This window comes from Pelodiscus sinensis, chromosome 3 (genome assembly GCF_049634645.1).
Source record: "Pelodiscus sinensis isolate JC-2024 chromosome 3, ASM4963464v1, whole genome shotgun sequence".
Taxonomy (NCBI): Eukaryota; Metazoa; Chordata; order Testudines; family Trionychidae; genus Pelodiscus; species Pelodiscus sinensis.
Window position 1 is genome coordinate 10,351,941 of NC_134713.1, and position 20,727 is coordinate 10,372,667.

Below are 20,727 nucleotides of genomic sequence, written 5' to 3' on the forward strand. Positions count from 1 at the left end.
CAGTTACTCTGTCTGGGTTAGGAGTGGGTAGAATCAAAATTTGGAACTCAAATAAGCTGAGCCTGCTCTGCGAGTTACAATTTTTGTTTGCACCCACTCCCAACCCAAATAGGTTAGGTGGCCTGCTGAGGTAAGTCAGGGGGTGAAGGTGGCCTTCCCTCCCTGAAGCCTGCCCCATGAGCCTGGCCCTAGCTAGCTGGCATCCCCATCTTGAGCCACCCCACATTTTAAATATACCTCTATACTAACTCTAAAATCTTGTTCACCATTACAGAATTTTTCGTGCTTCAGGGGGTAGCTGAGTTAGTCTGTTACAGAATAAACAACAACAAATGGTCTGGTAGCACTTTATAGACCAACAAAACATGTAGATTTTCATGTAGGCCCTAACAAGAGCTCAGGTACCTGGTTTGAAAGTCACTAGTGGAGATGGATTCTACATCCACTGAGACTCATAGATAACTAGATGTGTCAACTCTGATGTGAAATTATATGTGATTATGCAATTAAGTTATAATTAGCAAAGTATAAGACACTCAGGTAAGCTTATCAGGAAGCAGAGATTTCTTAACAGTTTCCCAATACACAGCAGAAGGAAGTAAAAATCAAATACCAATAACATCTTTTTAGAAGAGTATATTACAAAACCAGTGTGATAGCCAGTTCCAGTTAAATCTTTATACCGTCTGTGACTGAGTCATGACCAAAGCAGGAAATTGGTGAGCTGTATATAATATATATTGTTTCCGGAAAAGAAATCCATTCACTTCCACAAACGCTTGAAAGGAGCAGAAGACATTGCCTATCTATCCAGAAAGGAAAAGGTAAGATTTACATCCGTGGGTTTTGCCCATGAAAGCTTATGACACTATTTATATGTATAGTTTGTTATCTCAAAGGTGCCACAAGACTACTCCTCTGAGGCTACATCTAGACTACAAGCCTCTTTCAAAAGAGAGAATCTAGACTGCAACCACTTCTTTTGAAAAAACAAGCCACTTTTTTTTTTCAAAAAACCATGCTGTCTGGTCCCTATCATCTTATTATCTTCCAAGTGTTTGCAGATGATTTCCATTATCTTTCCTGCACAGAAGTTAAATTGACTGGTCTGTAGTTTCCTGGGTTGTTCTTTTTTCCCTTTTTATAGATGGGCACTGTATTTGCCCTTTTCCAGTCTTCTGGAATCCCTCCTGTCTCCATGATTTTCCAAAGGTGATAGCTAAAGGCTCAGATACCTCCTCTATCAGCTCCTTAAGTATTCTAGGATTCATTTCATCAGGCTCTGGTGACCTGAAGACATCTAACTTTTCTAAGTGATTTTTAACTTGTTATTTTTTTATTTTATCTTCTAAACCTATCCCTTTCTCCCTAGCATTCACTATGTTAGGCATTCCTTCATCAGACTTCTTGGTTAAGACTGAAACAAAGAAGTCATTAAGCACCTCTGCCATTTCCAAGTTTCCTGTTACTGTTTCTTTCTCCTCACTGAGCAATGGGCCTACCCTGTCCTTGGTCTTCCTCTTGCTTCTAATATAGTTATAGAATGTCTTCTTGTTCCCTTTATGCCTGTAGCTAGTTTGAGTTCGTTTTGTGCCTTTGCCTTTCTAATCTTGTCCCTGCATTCCTGTATTGTTTACCTATAGTGATCCTTTGTAATTTGTCCTAGTTTCCATTTTTTATGTGACTCTTTTTTTATTTTTAGATCATGCAAAATCTCCTGATTAAGCCAACGTGGCCTTTTGCCAAATTTTCTATCTTTCCTATGCAGGGGAATAGCTTGTTCTTTCAAAGGGAATAATGTCCCTTTGAAAAATTTCCAACTCTCTTCAGTTCTTTTTCCCCTCAGTCCTGCCTCCCATGGGACCTTACCTATTAGCTGTCTGAGCTTACTAAAATCTGCCTTCCTGAAATCCATTGTTTCTAATTTGCTGTTCTCCCTTCTATTATAGCTTAGAATCAGGAACTCTATGATTTCATGATCACTTTCACCCAAGCTGCCTTCCACTTTCAAATTCTCAACCAGTTCCTCCCTATTTGTTAAAATCAAATCTAGAACAGCTTCCCCCCAGTAGCTTTTCTAACCTTCTGAAATAAAAAGTTGTCTCCAATGCAATCCAAGAACTTATTGGATAGTCTGTGCCCTGCTGTGTTAGTTTTCCAACATACATCTGTATAGTTGAAGTCCCCCATCACCACCAAATCCTGCACTTCGGATGTTTTTGTTAGTTGCTTAAAAAAAGCCTCATCCACCTCTTCCACCAGGGTAGGTGGCCTGTACTAGACCTCTAGCATGACATCACCGTTGTTTTTTACCCCTTTTAGCCTAACCCAGAGACTCTCAACATGTTCGTCTCCTACGTCCATCTTCACCTCAGACCAAGGGTATGTCTAGACTACAAGCCTCTTTCGAAAGAGGCTTTTTCAAAGGAATCTTTTGAAAAAGCCTCTTTTGAAACAGAATGTCTAGACTGCAACCACTTCTTTTGAAAAAGCAAGCCGCTATTTCAAAAGAGAGCACCCAGGCAGTCTGGATGCTCTCTTTCGAAAAAGCCCCATTTGCATTCAAGAACGCCTTTTTTCGAAAGAGCACTTTCGAAAAAGGCATTCTTCCTCGTAAAATGAGGTTTACTACGGTCAAAAAAACCGCTGCGTTCTTTCGATTTAATTTCGAAAGAACGCAGTAGCAGTCTAGACGCAGGGGAAGTTTTTTCACAGAAAGGCCACTTTTTTCAAAAAACCTATAGTCTAGACACACCCCAAGTGTATACATTTTTAATATATAAGGCCACACCTCCTCCTATTTTTCCCCTCCATAATCTCTGCCCGATGCTTTTTGTGCAAGAGGTTTTTGTGCAAAAACAAGCAGTGTAGACGGGTCCATTTTGCATTAAAAAAAAACCCCTTTTGCACAAGATCCTTATGCCTCAAAAAAAGACGTATACAGATCTTGCACAAAAAGTGGACTCGTCTCCACTGCTTGTTTTTGTGCAAAAACCTCTTCGCAAAAAGCATCGGGCAGAGATTATGCAAATGAAGCATGAGAAGTTGCTAATGAGCACTTCATTAGCATACTCTCTGCCGGAAAAAGAGGTGGGGTAGTTGTAGCCTGGGATGGGCACGATGGGCAAGTGCAATCCTAGAAGTGAGCAGCAAGGGGACACTGCAAAGGTATATAGTGCATGAGCTAATTCAGTGCATCCTCTTTGCAGTCTCCACAGGGCAGATTCCTATGGGGCTCTGGCTGGAAATTAAAGCTGTTGCCACATAACAAAAGCCCCAGGACAGGGTGGCAGCAGAAGTGATGTCTCCTCTACTCCCATGCAGGTAAATTAGAAACTCACTGCACTGTTAACTCAGCCCATACTCTAAAAGAGAACCCTGTAGTATAGGAGTACTGTAGTATAGTGAGGAAAATGCAGGAGGCTGGTTGGTTCCTGGTGCTCTTAGGAGAGACAGAGAGCGGAAATAAAAAATCCCCTAGACATATCTAATATATGAAGGAGAATGTTTGTAAGTTTGTGCGCTAATAACTTGGCCACTATAAGACCTACTGCAATTAAACTTTCCATGGGATAACCTTTCCTCCAAAAAGTTTTAAGGGACTGTCAGAGGAAAGAGATGAGAAACCGATGCCTCTCCCCGGGGCTGCACGCGCTTGGCAGTGTGGGGAGAAGTGGCTTCCCAGTCATTGCTGGAAGCATATGGAGGCCCTTCTTCAATGCTCTGATTGGCTTGGGTCCTGGCGGCCGAACAATGGGCGGGCGGGTTACTGCTGGGGCTCGCTCTAGGCTTAGGGGGTGGGGCTGGTGTTACCGCTTAGCTGCCATTTTGAAAAAATTTCTGGAAGGAGGTGCATTGGGAACCCAAAGGTGAGGGGGGGAGGGAATGAATGGAGGGGCTGATCCGGGGGACTGGACTGTTGAGGGGGCACGTGGGGAGGAGGGCAGGATGGAGGGGCTGGATCGTTGGGGAGCGGGCTGGTGCAGGTAGGCTGAACCATTGGAAGCAAGTGGGGGAGAGCAGGATTGTGTGTGGGGGGTCGGGATGGACTGTTGGGGGCGAGTGGGGAAGGGCAGGATTGTAGGGGGATGAAGGAAGTGGGGCTGGACAATCCTGCAGGCAGTGAGTGAGAAATGAAGCCCATGGTGGAGGGAGGATCTCCTTTTAGGGGCACTGGCCCAAGGCTCAGCACTGGATGATGCTGGGTGGGTGAGAAATTAATCCAAGGCGGGGGGGATCCCTCAAATCTGGGCACTGGTCCTGGCTTTCATACTGGATGATCCTGGAGGTGTGAGAGATGCAGTCCATGGGAGGGGCAGCTAGTCAAGGGGGTGGTGCTGGAGGAGGGACTATAGAGGTGCCATCAGGCTCAGGTACTTGACTCATAGTTTCATCAAAAAAGATGGGAGACGAGTTTGAGGTGTCACTTTGAAATCTCTCAGATTCAGTAGGGCCAGCCCCATTGATTGAGGCATCCCTATGCTCAGCTCTTGGATGAGAATTTGCAGACCCAGCATGCCTATCCCCTACTTCCCTACCTAAAATACATTAGCTTCTACAAGGATAATTAGCAAAAATACCATCTGATAGTAAGCAAAACATTGCACTATTGAAGAAGGGCTTCCATATGCTTCCAACAATGGTGGGAAAACAAGCTATGGTGATTTGGGGGCTCTCCCTTGCACTGTGCTTTTAATGGCTCCAAGACTCATGCCATGGGAAGAAAACAGAGACATAGTTTCTATTGTGACTTTGCTATCTGAGGGTATGTCTACACTATAAATTTAATTTGAACTAACGGACGTTAGTTCGAATTAACTTTGATAGGCACTACACTAGCGCTCCGCTAGTTGGAATTTAATTTGAACTAGCGGAGAGCTTAGTTCGAACTAGGTAAACCTCATTTTACGAGGCCTAAGCCTAGTTTAAACTTACTAGTTCGAATTAAGGGGTGAGTAGCCCCTTAATTCGAACTAGTGGGAGACTAGCCCTCCCCAGGTTTCCCTGGTGACCACTCTGGCCAACACCAAGGAAACTCTATTGCCCCCCTCCCAGCCCCGGACCCCTTGAAGGAGCACGGGCTGGCTACGGTGCCAGTGCCAGGTGCAAGCCTGCCAGCACCCAGCCAGCAGACCCTGCACCTGGCACGGCTCGAGCCAGCCACCCGATGCCCCCCAGCCCTCCCCCTCTTCCCGGGACAAGGTTGGTGGCTCCCAGGAGCTTGCCCGGGACCACAAGAGGCGGGCACCCGCCTGGTCTAGTGCAGACATCGTGGACCTCGTCCATGATCTCCGCACTACGCACAGGAAAGTGGCCGTCTAGGGCAGGAGAGCTGCCAGCCTGGCCACCCAGGAGCAGGTTGGCATGAAAATCAAGGTGGTCCACTGAGACCCCCGACCCTGAGCCCTGAGCTTACAATGGCCGTACTGGGTCAGACCAAAGGTCCATCTAGCCCAGTAGCCTGTCTGCCGACAGCGGCCAACACTAGGGACCCTGGAGGGGATGGACCGAAGAAAGTGACCAAGCCATTTGTCTTGTGCCATCCCTCTCCAGCCTTCCACAAACAGAGGCCAGGGACACCATTTCTACCCCCTGGCTAATAGCACTGCATGGACCCAACCTCCATTAATTTATCTCCCTTCTCTTTAAACTCTGTTCTAGTTCTAGCCTTCACAGCCTCCTGCAGCAAGGAGTTCCACAGATTGACTATTTGCTTTGTGAAGAAGAACTTTCTATTGTTAGTTTGAAGCCTGCTACCTATTCATTTCATTTGGTGTCCTCTAGTCCTTCTGTTATGGGAACTAATGAAGAACTTTTCTTTATGCACCCTCTCCACACCACTCATGCTTTTATAGACCTCTATCATATCCCCCCTCCATCTCCTCTTTTCTAAGCTGAAAAGTCCCAGTCTCTTTAGCCTCTCTTCATATGGGACCTGTTCCAAACCTCTGAACATTTTAGTTGCCCTCCCCTCTCCCAGCCTCTCTCTTCCCCTCTCCCACCTCCTTTTCCCAGTCTCCCCCAGTTTTGTTCAATAAAGAGAGATTCTATTTTTGACCACACGTTTTCTTTATTTTGTACATCAGGAAGGGGGGCTAGGGAAGGGTAAGTGGAAGGAGGTGAGGGAGGAATGGGGTACGAGCTCCCGATGGGGAGGACTGGGCTGGCTCTGTGGGCTTCTGGGGGTGGAAGCTCTCCTGCAGCCCCCCAATTGCCCCCTCTCCCCAGATGGCAGCCTGCGGCAAGTGCAGCCGGTCTGATGGCCGAGTGCTGTGATGTGCCCCGTGTGGCACTTAAGGCACTCCAAGACAGGATTGCTTTGCAAGCGGGGCACCCCTGAGAACTGTGTGTCCGGGGTGGGGGTTGGGTCCCTTTAAGCACAGCCCTCGGCTAGCCTGAGGCAGCAGCTCCACGCTCTAAGTCCTCATCTGATGCCCTGCCGGCACTGCTTCCAGCCATCCTTAACCCCAGTTCAGGGTCCACTTAATGTGGACATGCTATTTCGAATTAGCAAAACGCTAATTCGAACTAGTTTTTTAGTCTGGATGCGTTAGTTCGAATTAGCTTAGTTCGAATTAACTATTTCGAACTAAGTTAGTTCGAACTAGCACTGTTGTGTAGACATACCCTAAGTTTGCCAAGTCAAATAGCTCTGATTCTTAACATTGCAATGCCTCTTTTTTGAGTCAGAAATTTTGCATTATGAAGCAGTAGAAAAGTATGGGAGTCTACCATAATGCACTGGCAGCTGCGGTGTGGCTGCAGGATGTTAGCACCAGCTTCTGTTTTTTTAAATTTTGTTCCTCCGGTTGCCCAGGCAATGCCGGGTAAGTCCAGCTAGTTATTCAATAAAATGAATAATGTTTGAAGTTGCAATGCTACAAATTTAAAACTGTTCTTTTACTTCTCTTTTGCAAGCACATTAATACAAAATTCGATTACATATATTTAATTTCTTGAACTTTCCTGTAAGTATAATCTACACAAAACAACTTTGCCTGATCATCAGTGGATATCTCCTGCTAATACAGCATATGCCTCCCTCCCTCCCTCCGCTTCCCAATTGAGAAAAACCTAGACTTCTACAGCATATAGCAGAATACTTCTTCTGCAATGTGTTCAAATACACAGAGAACTAAGCAGGTTGTTCTTCCCTTTTCAGAGATGATTCTGCTCACTGCATTCTTGGGCCTGGTTGCTGTGTTGCAGCAAACCACTGGACAGGTAAGATGAGAGCTGGGTGAGGAATATGGTTCCAATCCGGTGAGAGTTGATAAAAAATGACAAAAGGTTAAAATTTCAAATAGTTTTGCAAACTGAAAATCTGAAAAAAGAAAACATTTGTTCCCATGAGATAAAACATTACACTTCAGGAATTTCAAAACTCTCCATTTTGGCTGGTCATTTTTTTCAGGTGGGAAAGTGAAACTGCAAAACATTGAGTCCCTAAAGCACCAAAATGGCATAAGTGTCCAACACTGACTAAAGGCCAAATCTTGCAACCACGATGCAATTAAATAAATAGGTAAGGCAGAGCCAATCCTGTCTTTACAAGGATTGAATTTGTCTCAATATATTTAAAAGAAGCTGGCAATCTTAACAAGCCCAAATATTAAATAATAGCAGCAGTTTTTCATTGTCAAAATGATTACACTTGAATCACATAGAAATAAGTTGCTACATAATATAGAATAAATATATCACACTAACTCATAATTAATCGATGCCTAATAGATTAATTTTAATGAAATTGACTAAATATTTTATGAGCTGATGTTCATGAAGACACATTATTTGGAATTGTTTCATAGTACATGTACAAAATATTTTAGACTCACACAGCCAATTTCAATGATAACTGTTGTATATTTCCTTAATTTAGAGACCAGATTTTGCTGCCCTGTCAACTGACAAGGCTGAACAACAAAAGGAGATTGTTGACACGCACAACTCCATAAGGAGATGGGTGAGGCCAACTGCTAGCAACATGCTGAAGATGGTAAGATGCATTTTGCCAGGAAATCAATGATATACACAGAGCCTTCTAATGTCATGAGAGAACTTGCAAGAGCACAGCATTTAAGTTACAGAAGATCCTGTGAATCCTTGTCCCAATAAGATGTTATCCAACAGAGCAGTTATGCAGGGAGGAGAGCAAATTGGATATGACAATTCTTGCTGCTCATGAACAATGATGTCTCTTTTGGCCATGAAGGGAAAAACCATTATCTGTGGTCTGCCAGGTTGTCTTTTGATGTTCTCCATGGAGTTAATCACCATGGGCGTGTCTACACAACAAGGTTTAACTCGAATTTTGAAATAAGCTATGCAGTATTTCAAAATAGCTTATTTCAAGTTTTGGTGCTGTCTACACAGCACTTTTTTTGAAATATAGCACTCTTCCTCTGACTTATTTTATTCCTCATAATAAAATGAGGGTTACAGGAGTCGGAGTAAGAAGTCCTCCAGAAGACATAATGTCGAAATAACTGCCGGCTGTGTAAACGTGGACTGTGTTATTTCCAAATAACTCTAGTTATTTCAAAATAAAGTTGTTGTGTAGACATAACCCATGATATCTAGTCTCCTCCTAAGCCATGCCACCATAAAGCAGCTCCTCCTTTTATTGTCCAAATCAGGCAGAAGGAATTCTCAGGAAATGTTTAATTCTGACAATGCAGTTTCCAAGTGTATGTTCCCTTTCTAAGAGGTACTCATCTGAACAGCTAATGTTTCTCATTTCACTAAGGAATGGAATGCTGCTGCTGCAGAGTTTGCCAACAGTTGGGCAAATCAGTGCACTTTTACTAGCAGCCTCCAAGACAGAAGAAAACCTAGTAAGTAAAGTATCCATTGGAACGAAATAATTAATCATTCATCAATTTATATTAACACTTTTTAGATACTATCACTCCATTCATATCTAAGTGGTATTAATATTTTTGGAGAACAGATAACATTTACTTTTCTAGAATACATAGATGCATGTACTGTGCAATAAGATTTCATCATATTTAGAGTTGAGCAACACTTTGAGAACACTGTTAAAGAACTAATTGAAAAATTCCATGAAATTACACAATGGTTAACTTTTGGGAAAATGGGAAAACTTCTTTTTTTAGATTATTCTCCCTGTTATTTCCTTTCTCCCATGCTTTATCTGAAAACATGTCTAATGATGTGAAAAATACTGTGCTTGACAATAAATCACTTTTCATTAGGGTGATTTACACTGGCTGACTAATTAAGACTGGACCTAAAACAATCCTGATAAATGAAAAAGTTTTCATCCAGATCCAAATGTAGGCTTTGATTCTGAACCACTTTGGTTTTATACTGGTGGGTCCACTGACTTCCATGGGTGTATTTCATAGCTTTTGGGATCCCTTAGCATTTTGGTGGATCTGGGCTCTGCTACTTTATTGCTGCCGTAGGGCCAAAGATAACCTTTGATCTTTTGAGATTTACCCAATGCTATTCACTTGTGAACTGGAAAGAGGCAAAGGGCAGGTGGGGTATGCAGGAAATGAAACAAATTCTTCCCAACTGATTCGCCTGGAAATTCCTAAATCTTTTGCTGGACCTTCCCATGTGCTAAAGTTCTTGCATCTTTTTAACCCCTTCTCATCAGTTTTTCTGAATAGTTTTCTTTCCATTTTGCAGTGGGCTGTGGTGAAAATCTTTACATGTCAAATACACCCATTCCTTGGTCAAATGCCATTCAAGGCTGGTACAAGAAAGTGGCAAATTTCTTATATGGCGCTGAGCAAATTGTACCAGGAGCAGCGATTGACCAATATACTCAGGTAGGCACCATAGCCTCTCTTGTTACCTTTCATATTTCAACAGATGCATGTTTAGCTTAATGATTACAAGGGGTAGGAGAAATAACAGCCACAACACATTTAAAGGGAATAAACACTACGGGCTCGTCTACACTGGCCCCTTTTCCGGAAGGGGCATGTAAATTTCACCAGTCGTCGTAGGGAAATCCGCGGGGGATTTAAATATGCCCCGCGGCATTTAAATAAAAATTCCTTTTTTTAAGAGGAATAAGGGATCTTTCGGAAAAGGCTTTATTTTCTGAAAGATCCGTGTCTAGACTGGCGCTTTTCTCCAGCAAAGCCCCGAGCCGGAAAAAAGCAGCAGCCATGTTTATGCAAATGAAGTGGGGGGGATTTAAATCCCTGCTTCATTTGCAATTGCAATGTGTCTAATTTGCATCCCTTTTACGGAAAAAGGATGCAGTCTAGACATAGCCTATAGGTTTTATAGTTTCTTTTCTATAAGATGCAACTTTTAGGCTGCTATATGTGTAATAAGATACTGTGCCCAAATCTTAACTTCACAGTAAAATGTTTTTAAAATGTGTATTTTATTGTGTTAAACTATAGAGGCCTTCATATTCACTCATGTATTTATTCTTCTATTTCCAGATGATTTTGTACAAGTCGTACGAAATTGGATGTGCGGTTGCTTATTGTCCTGAGAGTAAATACAACTACTTTTACGTTTGCCATTACTGCCCTGTGTACGTATTAACAATGGGTTTCATTGATTATTGGAATTCCTTAGTGCTTTAATTCATTGAAATGACCTTAGAAACTTTCAGCTACACTGCAGTATGTGGCATAATTTTTAAGTGGGGTTAGAGTCAAAGCAGCAATTTAGTAATAATGTTATGCAGATGAGCACATGGAATCTGCGTTCTGAAATTAAATAACTCACAAAACCCCCAATAATTGACCAGTCAGATATGCTTTCCTTTTCTTAACCATTGCGTAACTGAAAAGGAGATCCCCATATTTCCAACTCCTAGGGATTTACAGGAAACTTTCCCTAGGGCATGCTACTTAATAACAGCCTGATGCAGGGTTTACTGCACCTTCCTCTGAAGTAGCCGTGCTGGTCATTCTCTTCAGGATGCCACATAAGCACTTCCACATATCGTAAGAAATCTCCTCTCACCATATAATCCAACAAGTGAGAATTTCAAAGCAGAGCAAAGTCTGGCCCAAAACTTCCGACACATCTATTAGTGACACATTGACATATGAAATATTTGTGTGACACGTACCATACTATGAGGGTGGGGGGAGGTGTACACTGCAGCCTGGGGTGTGATTGCAGCTCTTTTAGATGTACCTGTGCTTGTTTTATACTAGCTTAGCTTGCAATAAAAAGCAATGAGTGTAGGTACAACAGGCATCAGCCCAAGCCATACAATCCTGTCTGACCACTCAACACCCATATTGGCTTGTGCAGCCTATGCTGAAAACAGCCCCATAGGATACTCGCTATTTTAGCATGGTAGGGAGATCACAGCTAGGGAAGGGATGTCTATGGGTATGTCTACACTACCCTCCTAGTTCGAACTAGGAGGGTAATGTATGCATACCGCACTTGCTAATGAAGCCCGGGATTTGAATTTCCCGGGCTTCATTAGCATAAGCGGGGAGCCGCCATTTTTAAATCCCCGCTGGTTCGAACCCCGTGTAGCGCGGCTACACGGGGCTCGAACTAGGTAGTTCGGACTAGGGTGCCTATTCCGAACTACCGGTACACCTCGTTTCACGAGGAGTAACGGTAGTTCGGAATAGGACCCTAGTCCGAACTACCTAGTTCGAGCCCCGTGTAGCCGCGCTACACGGGGTTCGAAGCAGCGGGGATTTAAAAATGGCGGCTCCCCGCTTATGCTAATGAAGCCCGGGAAATTCAAATCCCGGGCTTCATTAGCAAGTGCGGTATGCATACATTACCCCGCTAGTTCGAACTAGCGGGGTAGTGTAGACATACCCCCTGGCAGCTGTAAATCACCTCAGAGACTGCAGTGCAAATGTCCCCAAGCATAATAAAAGACATTTGCTGCATGCTGGCTTTACATCTTATTCTCTTTCATTTTAATGTTTCAGGGAGAACATCGCAAACTTAATAAAAACACCGTACAAATCAGGGACACCGTGTGGCGATTGCCCTGATGCTTGTGACAATGGGCTATGCAGTAAGTTTTATCAGAATTTAAGTAGGGTGGTGGCAAAGTTGTCACTGAATAAATCGATCTTTAATTCCTTTGGATGGAAGGATTTTGGGAATTATCAAGTGACACATCTGCCTAGGCCCTTACACATGCTGATTGTTAGGCATGTGATGCTGGGGAATGACCCTGTGTAGGGCTTGTGTGAGGGCTTCTAAGGGGGACTGTTATCCTCCTGAATAGATAGAGGAGGACACGATGACAGTCTTCAGACATGTCACGTTTAACTACAAAGGAGAACGTTATTGATTGTTCCACATGTCCTCCTGGGGTAGGACAAGAAGTTATCAGCTCAGTTCACAGAGGGAGAGCATTATGTTAGATATTCATAACATCTTTCTAGCTATAAAAATAAGTGTGGGAAGAAGTGGAATCCCATCATTAGAAGGTAGTTGTTTTTAAAACACAAGCTAAGAACGGGTATGTCTAAACTACATCCCTCTTTCGAAAGAGGGATGTAAATTAGAAAAATCGAAATTGCAAATGAAGCCAGGATTTGAATTCCCCATGCTTCATTTGCATAATGGCGGCCGCGCGTTCTTTCGAAAATGGGTATTCTGAAAGTGAAACCACCGTGTAGATGCAGTTCTTTTTTAAAAAAACAAACAAACCTTTTTTGAAAGATCCTGTACTCCTCTCTCTTAAGGGGCTAGGCCCTGTCATGCTAAACACTACATAAGTACATAATGAATAGTCTTATTGGAATGAATGAGAGAATTTATGAAGTGAATTATAGAGAGAGACTGTATGCATATAGTATGTATAAAGTTGCAGCTTAATGAACCAGGAGATCCTCATCAAGATCCGACCTCCAACTCATCAAGTTCCCCAATTCAAAAGAAAAGGGATCTAGTGTGGCATAGATCAAAATATTTAACACTGTCAGTGGCTAGAAGAAGTTCCCACAAGGGTTTAGATCAAGTCATTCATCCAGTCCATGAGGGAAATGGCATTTTCCTACAGTCACTCTGAATAGTAGCCTCAGTGTAGAACTTTTCCTCACCCTGGTGACCTCTAGTGCATGCTAGTAGCTCCATTGACTTCAGAGAACTAAGTATTCATGTGAGTGAGCATCACACATTTCAGTCCTTTGTATTTCATTTCACTTTTGCACTTGTAACATCTGAGAGCCACAAAGGGAAAGATCAGCATTGGAGGGGTAGCCATGTTAGTCTGTGTCTGCAAAAACAAACAGTAGTCCTGGGGCACCTTAAAGACTAACCAATTTATTGGCACATAAACTTACATGGGTGAATACCCACTTTGGGTTGCAGAACTCCTGGAGCCTGGTGTCTGAGGCAGGCACAAGTCTTCTGGGAGGAAAGGGACAGTCTGGCTGCTCTCAGAGGGTATGTCTATACTACCCTCCTAGTTCGAACTAGGGGGGTAATGTAGGCATACCGCACTTGCAAATGAAGTCTGGGATTTGAATTTCCCGGGCTTCATTTGCATAAGCGGGGAGCCGCCATTTTTAAATCCGCGCTGGTTCGAACCCCGTGTAGCGTGGCTACACGGGGCTCGAACTAGGTAGTTCGGACTAGGATTCCTAATAGGATTCCTAATAGGACCCTAGTCCGAACTACCTAGTTCGAGCCCCGTGTAGCCGTGCTACATGGGGTTCGAAACAGCGGGGATTTAAAAATGGCGGCTCCCCGCTTATGCAAATGAAGCCTGGGAAATTCAAATCCCGGGCTTCATTTGCAAGTGCGGTATGCCTACATTACCCTCCTAGTTCGAACTAGGAGGGTAGTGTAGACATACCCAGAGTGAGATTGTGCAAAGCTACAAATATGACAGATACTCGTGGCCTCTTTCTCCTGCACTACCAGGTAGATTTGATGACACACTCCAGGGTATATTCTGCTGGGAAATAGAAGGAGAGGGAATTGATCCAGTCTTATTAAAGTGAGAGTGACCCCCAAACCTGACTTTGGCCATCTTCTAATTGTACTGTAATAAGCTGTATTCAAACAAATTATTGCCTCACCTGATAAAATGCTTTTAAAAAAAATTAGACTTTTGCAACATCTCTGGGGAACAAATAAAATTGAACAGAAAAAAATACAGTGAAACATACTATGGCTGTCAAGCGATTAAAAATTTTACTTGAGATTAATCGCATGATTAATAAATTTAATAGCGGTTAATTGCATGACTAATTGCGTGCAACTCCCCTTTGAAATGCCATGGTGGCGTTTCAAAGAGGTAGCATAGCATGGAGCCCAAGATCAGCTGGAGTTCCCAGCAGACCCCTCGCTCCATGCAGCACTGCCCCTTAGAAAAGCTGAAGCAGCACTTCAAAGGGGCAGCACAAGCAGAGCCTGGGACTCCAGCTGATCCCCGGCTCCTAATGTACTTCCCCTTCAAAGCACCAAACTGCACTTCAAAGGGGCAGTCCAAGCAGAACCGGGGATTGGCTAGAATCCCCAGCTGATTCCCGGCTCCACGTTTCAAAGCCCCTTTGAAGTGCCGCTTCAGCACTTCAAAATGGCTTTGCAAAAAGGGAGATAGGGATCAGTCCCCAGCTGTTCTCTAGCTCCTAATGTATTGCCATTTTAATGTGCCAAAACAGCACTTCAAAGGGGCTTTGCAACAGAACAATTGGGGATCAGCTGCGGACTCCAGCTGATCCCCGGCTTCACTTGGGCTTTCCCTTTGAAGTGCCATATTGGCATTTTAAAGGGGTAGTGCATTAGGAGCCGGGGATCATCTGGGGACTGATCTCCTGCTCCATTGTTGCACACCCTCTTTGAAGTGCCGGAGCTGCATTTTAAAGGGGCTTAGCAACACGGAACTGGAGATCAGCTGGGGACTCTAGCTGATCCCCAGCTCCACTTGTACTGCCCCTTTGAAGTGTCTGAATGGCTCTTCAAAGAGGCAGTGCAGCATTAACACCTGCAAATAACACATTATATTTTAACGTGTTAATCCTGTCCCGCCTTAATCGCAGCCATAAATGCAGGTCAATTCACAGCCCTAAAACATACTTATTCAGTCAAAATAGGATTTAAAGAAAAGAGTGTTGGACTTTTTCCCTCTCCTCTTATTAATGCCTAATCTCATGCTGTCTTTCATTTTCAGCCAATCCTTGTACGTACAGCGACATTTACTCTAACTGTCCTTATCTAAAAATAGTCTTTGGATGCAAACACCCCACAGTGAAGAAAAGCTGTCAAGCCTCCTGCCATTGCACCACAGAAATAAAATAACAGCCTCTGGTTTTTCCTTTCTGTGTAAGGACAGCACTTGTAAAAAATCAGGGTCACATCTTCCCTCCATTATATAGGAAGGCCTGCTGACTCAATGGGATTACTCACCTGAGTAAAGGCTGTAGGATCTGACAGTACACCTCGGCTACGTCTACACTGGCCCCTTCTTCAGAAGGGGCATGCTAATTTTGAAAGTGGGAATAGGGAAATCCGCGGGGGATTTAAATATCCCCCGCGGGATTTAAATAAACATGTTCGCCGCTTTTTTTCCAGCTTGGGGAAAAGCTGGAAAAAAGCGTCTAGACTGGCCCGATCCTCCGGAATAAAGCCCTATTCCAGAGGATCTCTTATTCCTACTTTGAAGGAATAAGCTCCAGGAACGTCTCCATGCAGAAGTTTTGGAACCACTGCTGGTCGTCCCATTCAGAACTGGTGTCCAGCCTCCAGAAGCATCGCTCCACCATGGGATATGGTTGCAAGGGCATCACTCCTGCACACAGGCAGAGGTTCTCCACAATGAGCTCAGGCTTGAGCTCATGCAAGGGCAGGAAGACGGCCTGCAGAAACTGCTGCAGAAACTACAGCACAGCAGCATGGGGCCATCGCTTGCTCAGAGACAGCACTGGTTCCGTAGCATTGTGTTCTGTTGTATCCAAAGGTAGGGCTACCTGAGCACACAGAGGAAATGCTTAGCTGTCCCTCAGAGAGGTAGGTAAACAAGCAGAAGAACCAGAGAAACCGCTGTCTTGGGGGGTCCCTTTAAGCCAGCATCTCAGATAGCATTAGACAGCAGCTACGGGAAGCAACTGCTGACCTAATGCCCTGCCTGAACTGGTTCCGGGTGGCCTTAAACGTGAGATAGTATCCAATCAATGTGGACACTAGCTTTAGAAATAGCACATAACTATTTTGTTGCACTTTTTGCATGGGGATGCTCTAGTTCAAAATAAGCTTTTCCGGATGATATCTTCCAGAAAAGCTTATTCTGAAAGAAGATTGCAATGTAGACATACCCTCTCATACATAATTCCCTCCCAAAACAGGGACTTTAGGTATCCATGGAATTTTGCCCTTCCTATTCTCTGCCTGTGGTATACAACAGTTTAGTCTCTAGAAAACTGTCGAAGTTTGGCCTCTTTCTATTGCTGGGCTTATTTGAGTTTGATGGTGCTGGTGGCCAATGATAAATGGGATGTGAGAATGGATGAAGTGGCGGTCTCTTCTGGTCTTAAACCCTGTTACTCTACTGTAAGATAATTGATCAAATAAAACTACAAGAACATAAGGTCCTTTTAACCCATTATTGTGCCTTTCAACAGTGGCCAATGTCAGGTGACCTGTGGGGAACAAGCAGAGCAGGTAACTGATCCTTCCCCTGTCACCCATTCCCAGCTTTGGGAAAACAGAGGCTAGAGAGAGCAGCCCTTCCCATTCTGTCCAATAGCCATTGATGGACCTGTCGTCCCATATATTGTTCTAATTCTTTTTTAGCTCTTTTATGAACCCTGTTAACATTTAGTTCCTTTTCTCCACTCTGATGATCGACCATTTATTTCTCCTCTTTGTTTCCTATCTTTTAAACAGTTACGGATCAATGAGAGGATGTTCCCTCTTATCCCAGATCAGTTTACTTTGTGTGAGAGATTTTGGTGAAGGACCTGGTCAAAGACTTTGTAAAGTAAACTGTCTCCATTGGATCACCCTTGTCCACATGCTTGTTGACCCCTTCAAAGAATTCTAATAGATTGAGGAGGCATGATTTTCCTTTACAAAAAAACAACTCTTGATATTCTGTGGCTGAAAATTGTTCGCCTGTGTGGCCGACACTTCTGTTCCTTATAATAGTTTCAATCAATTTTCCTTTCTCTGAACTCAGGCTTACTGGCCTGTAATTTCCAGGGTCAGAAATGGATTAGCCATTCTTCAGTCATTTGGTACAAACACTGATTAAAAAGATACGTTACAAACCACAGTCAGTAGTTCTTCAATTTCATATTCAAGATCTTTCAGAACTCTGTGATAAATCCCATCTGGTCCTTGTGTCTTATTACTCTTTAATTTATCATTTTGTTGCAAAAAAACTTCCTGTATTGATACCTCAATCTGGAATAGTTCCCCAGATTTCCTACCAAAAAAGAATGACTTGGGTTTGAGAAGCTCCCTCACCTCCTCTGCAGTAAAGACTGATTTATATAGTTTGTTCACAATGGCCTTATCATCCTAGAGTGGTTGCTTAGGACCTTAATTGTGTAGTGGCCTAATTGGCTGCTTACCAATGTTTGTTATTTGTTTTTAGGTATTACTTTTTAAATATTTGGCTAACCATAGGTTACGTAATAACGAAGTTTAGCAGCACCTTAGTGACTAACAAAACATGTAAATGGCATCATAAGCTTTATATGTTATCTACATGTTTTATAAGTCTCTCAAGTGCTGCTAGACTATTCATTGTTTTTCAAGTTTTTCCAGTTACAGACAAACTTGGCTACCTCTCTGAAGGATAGGTTAGGTAGATCGAGTCACATCGATATCATTCAAAGAAAGTGGAATATATCTAACTAGAAAGAACACATGAGAAATGGACACACACACATGAGCAAGTACTTACTAGGTATAAAGCAAAAAGTTAACTTCTCATTTAATTATCTTTCTGGGATGTTGATGAAAAGTTAAAAAGCAGATGTAGTTGGGAACCCAAATGTTTGTTTATCGACAGGAAATATAACTATGAATTTAGTGAGCCTGCACATGCCCCATCCTTTCAAAAGGGCTCCCCCACTGATGTGAATGAGCCATTGATATAAGAAAAAACAGATGTATTAAAACTTTTCAGTGGTATGGCTCACCAAATAATTCAAAACTAATTTTATAGTTAAGCAGTGGGGAAGGGAGAAATACAGCTAAGCCATGTTCTTAGTCCAGGGAAACTTTTCTAATTTAAAAATGAATAATGTTGCCCCCCTCCTCTTCCAGTACCTTGAAAATTTGAAAAGCAGACACTCACTGGGAATTTTTCCCATTGGTTTCAGGAGTTTTAAATGAGGCCCTGTCACCAAACAGAAGGAAAGCCTGTTTACAATAAGGCCAAGTGTAAGGTCTAAAGACTGAACTAAAGCAGTGGTCAAAATTTGCTGATATAAAGCAGTTAGCAAAAGTCAGGCACTGAGCAGAAGAAAGGACCTGCTATTAGAACATAAGAACATAAGAACGGCCGTACTGGGTCAGACCAAAGGTCCATCTAGCCCAGTATCCTGTCTACCAACAGTGGCCAGCACCAGGTACCCCAGAGAGGGTTGACCGAAGACAATGATCAAGCGATTTGTCTCCTGCCATCCCTCTACAGCCTCTGACAAACAGAGGCCAATGACACCATTTTATCCCCTGGCTAATAGCCTTTTATGGACCTAACCTCCATGAATTTATTCAGCTTCTCTTTAAACTCTATTATAGTCCTAGCCTTCACCGCCTCCTCTGGCAAGGAGTTCCACAGGTTGACAACACGCTGTGTGAAGAAGAACTTCCTTTTATTAGTTTTAAACCTGCTACCCATTAATTTCATTTGGTGTCCTCTAGTTCTTCTATTATGGGAACTAATAAATAACTTTTCTTTATCAGTCCTCTCCACACCACTCATGATTTTATAGACCTCTATCATATCCCCCCTCAGTCTCCTCTTTTCTAAACTGAAAAGTCCCAGTCTCTTTAGCCTCTCCTCATATGGGACCTGTTCCAAACCCCTAATCATTTTAAGTTGCCCTTTTCTGAACCCTTTCCAAGGCCAAAATATCTTTTTTGAGGTGAGGAGACCACATCTGTACACAGTATTCAAGATGTGGGCGTACCATAGTTTTATACAGGGGCAGTAAGATGTTCTGGGTCTTATTTTCTATCCCTTTCCTAATAATTCCTAGCATCCTATTTGCCTTTTTTACCGCCGCTGCACACTGTGTGGAAGTTTTCAGAGAACTGTCCACGATAACTCCAAGATCTCTTTCCTGATTTGTCGTAGCCAAATTAGCCCCCATCATACTGTACGTATAGTTGGGGTTATTTTTCCCGATGTGCATTACTTTACACTTATCCACATTAAATTTCATTTGCCATTTTGTTGCCCAATCACTCAGTTTGGTGAGATCTTCTTGGAGTCCCTCACAGTCTGCTTCTGTCTTGACTATCCTAAACAGTTTGGTATCATCTGCAAACTTTACTACCTCACTGCTTACCCCTTTCTCCAGATCATTTATGAATAAGTTGAAAAGGATTGGTCCCAGGTCTGACCCTTGGGGTACAACCACTAGTTACCCCTCTCCAATCTGAAAATTTACCATTTATTCCTACCCTTTGTTTCCTGTCTTTTAGCCAGTTCTCAATCCAAGGACGGACCTTCCCTCTTATCTCATGGCCATGTAATTTACACAAGAGCCTTTGGTGAGGGACCTTGTCAAAGGCTTTCTGAAAATCCAAGTATACTATATCTACTGGATCCCCCTTGTCCGCATGTTTGTTAACCCCTTCAAAGAACTCTAATAGATTAGTAAGACAGGATTTCCCTTTACAGAAACCATGTTGACTTTTGTCCAACAAATTATGTTCTTCTACATGATTCACAATTTTATTCTTTACTATTGTTTCGACTAATTTGCCTGGTACTGAAGTTAGACTTACCAGTCTGTAATTGCCAGGATTGCCTCTGGAGCCCTTTTTAAATATTGGTGTCACGTTGGCTACCTTCCGGTCATTAGGTACGGAAGCCGATTTAAAGGATAGGTTACAAACCACAGATAATAGCTCAGCAATTTCCTATTTAAGTTCTTTTAGAACCCTTGGATGAATGCCATCCGGTCCCGGAGATTTATTAACATTAAGTTTTTCTATTTGATCCAAAACCTCCTCTAATGACACTTCAATCCGGGACAGTTCCTCAGATTCATCACCCACAAAGGACGGCGCAGATTCAGGAATCTCCCCAACGTCCTCAGCCGTGAAGACTGAAGCAAAGAAATCATTTAGTTTCTCCGCAATGGCTTTATCGTCCTTGATTGCTCCTTTTATAGCTCGATCATCTAGGGGACCCACAGGCTTTTTAGCAGGCTTCCTGCTTCTAATGTACTTAAAAAACATTTTGTTATTTATTTTTGAGTTTTTGGCTAGCTGTTCCTCAAAATCTTTTTTTGCTTGTCTTATTACATGTTTACACTTGATTTGACAGTGTTTATGTTCCTTTCTATTTATCTCACTAGGATTGGACTTCCACTTCTTAAAAGATACCTTTTTGTCCCTCACTGCTTCTTTTACATGGTGGTTAAGCCACGGTGACTCTTTTTTAGGTCTCTTGCTATGTTTTTTAATTTGGGGTATACATTTAAGTTGGGCCTCTATTATGGTGTCTTTAAAAAGTTTCCATGCAGCTTTCAGGGATTTGGCTCTAGTCACTGTGCCTTTTAATTTCTGTTTAAACACACCAGCTTGCAAGTTCACACAACC

The 20,727-nt window shown here is 42.9% G+C and overlaps 1 protein-coding gene across 1 annotated transcript in view; it reads left to right on the top strand.

Moving 5' to 3' along the window:
* Window positions 1-658: 658 nt before the first annotated feature.
* The window catches only part of LOC102443950 (uncharacterized), a 48,570-nt gene continuing 28,501 nt past the window's right edge, over window positions 659-20,727 (top strand). The window contains exons 1-8 of the mRNA XM_006137049.3: window positions 659-824; window positions 7,163-7,224; window positions 7,883-7,999; window positions 8,750-8,837; window positions 9,664-9,806; window positions 10,437-10,531; window positions 11,913-12,001; window positions 15,116-15,241. Of these exons, the coding sequence (XP_006137111.2) occupies window positions 7,165-7,224; window positions 7,883-7,999; window positions 8,750-8,837; window positions 9,664-9,806; window positions 10,437-10,531; window positions 11,913-12,001; window positions 15,116-15,241 (718 nt within the window). The 5' untranslated portion in view covers window positions 659-824; window positions 7,163-7,164. The remainder of the gene's footprint in view (window positions 825-7,162; window positions 7,225-7,882; window positions 8,000-8,749; window positions 8,838-9,663; window positions 9,807-10,436; window positions 10,532-11,912; window positions 12,002-15,115; window positions 15,242-20,727) is intronic.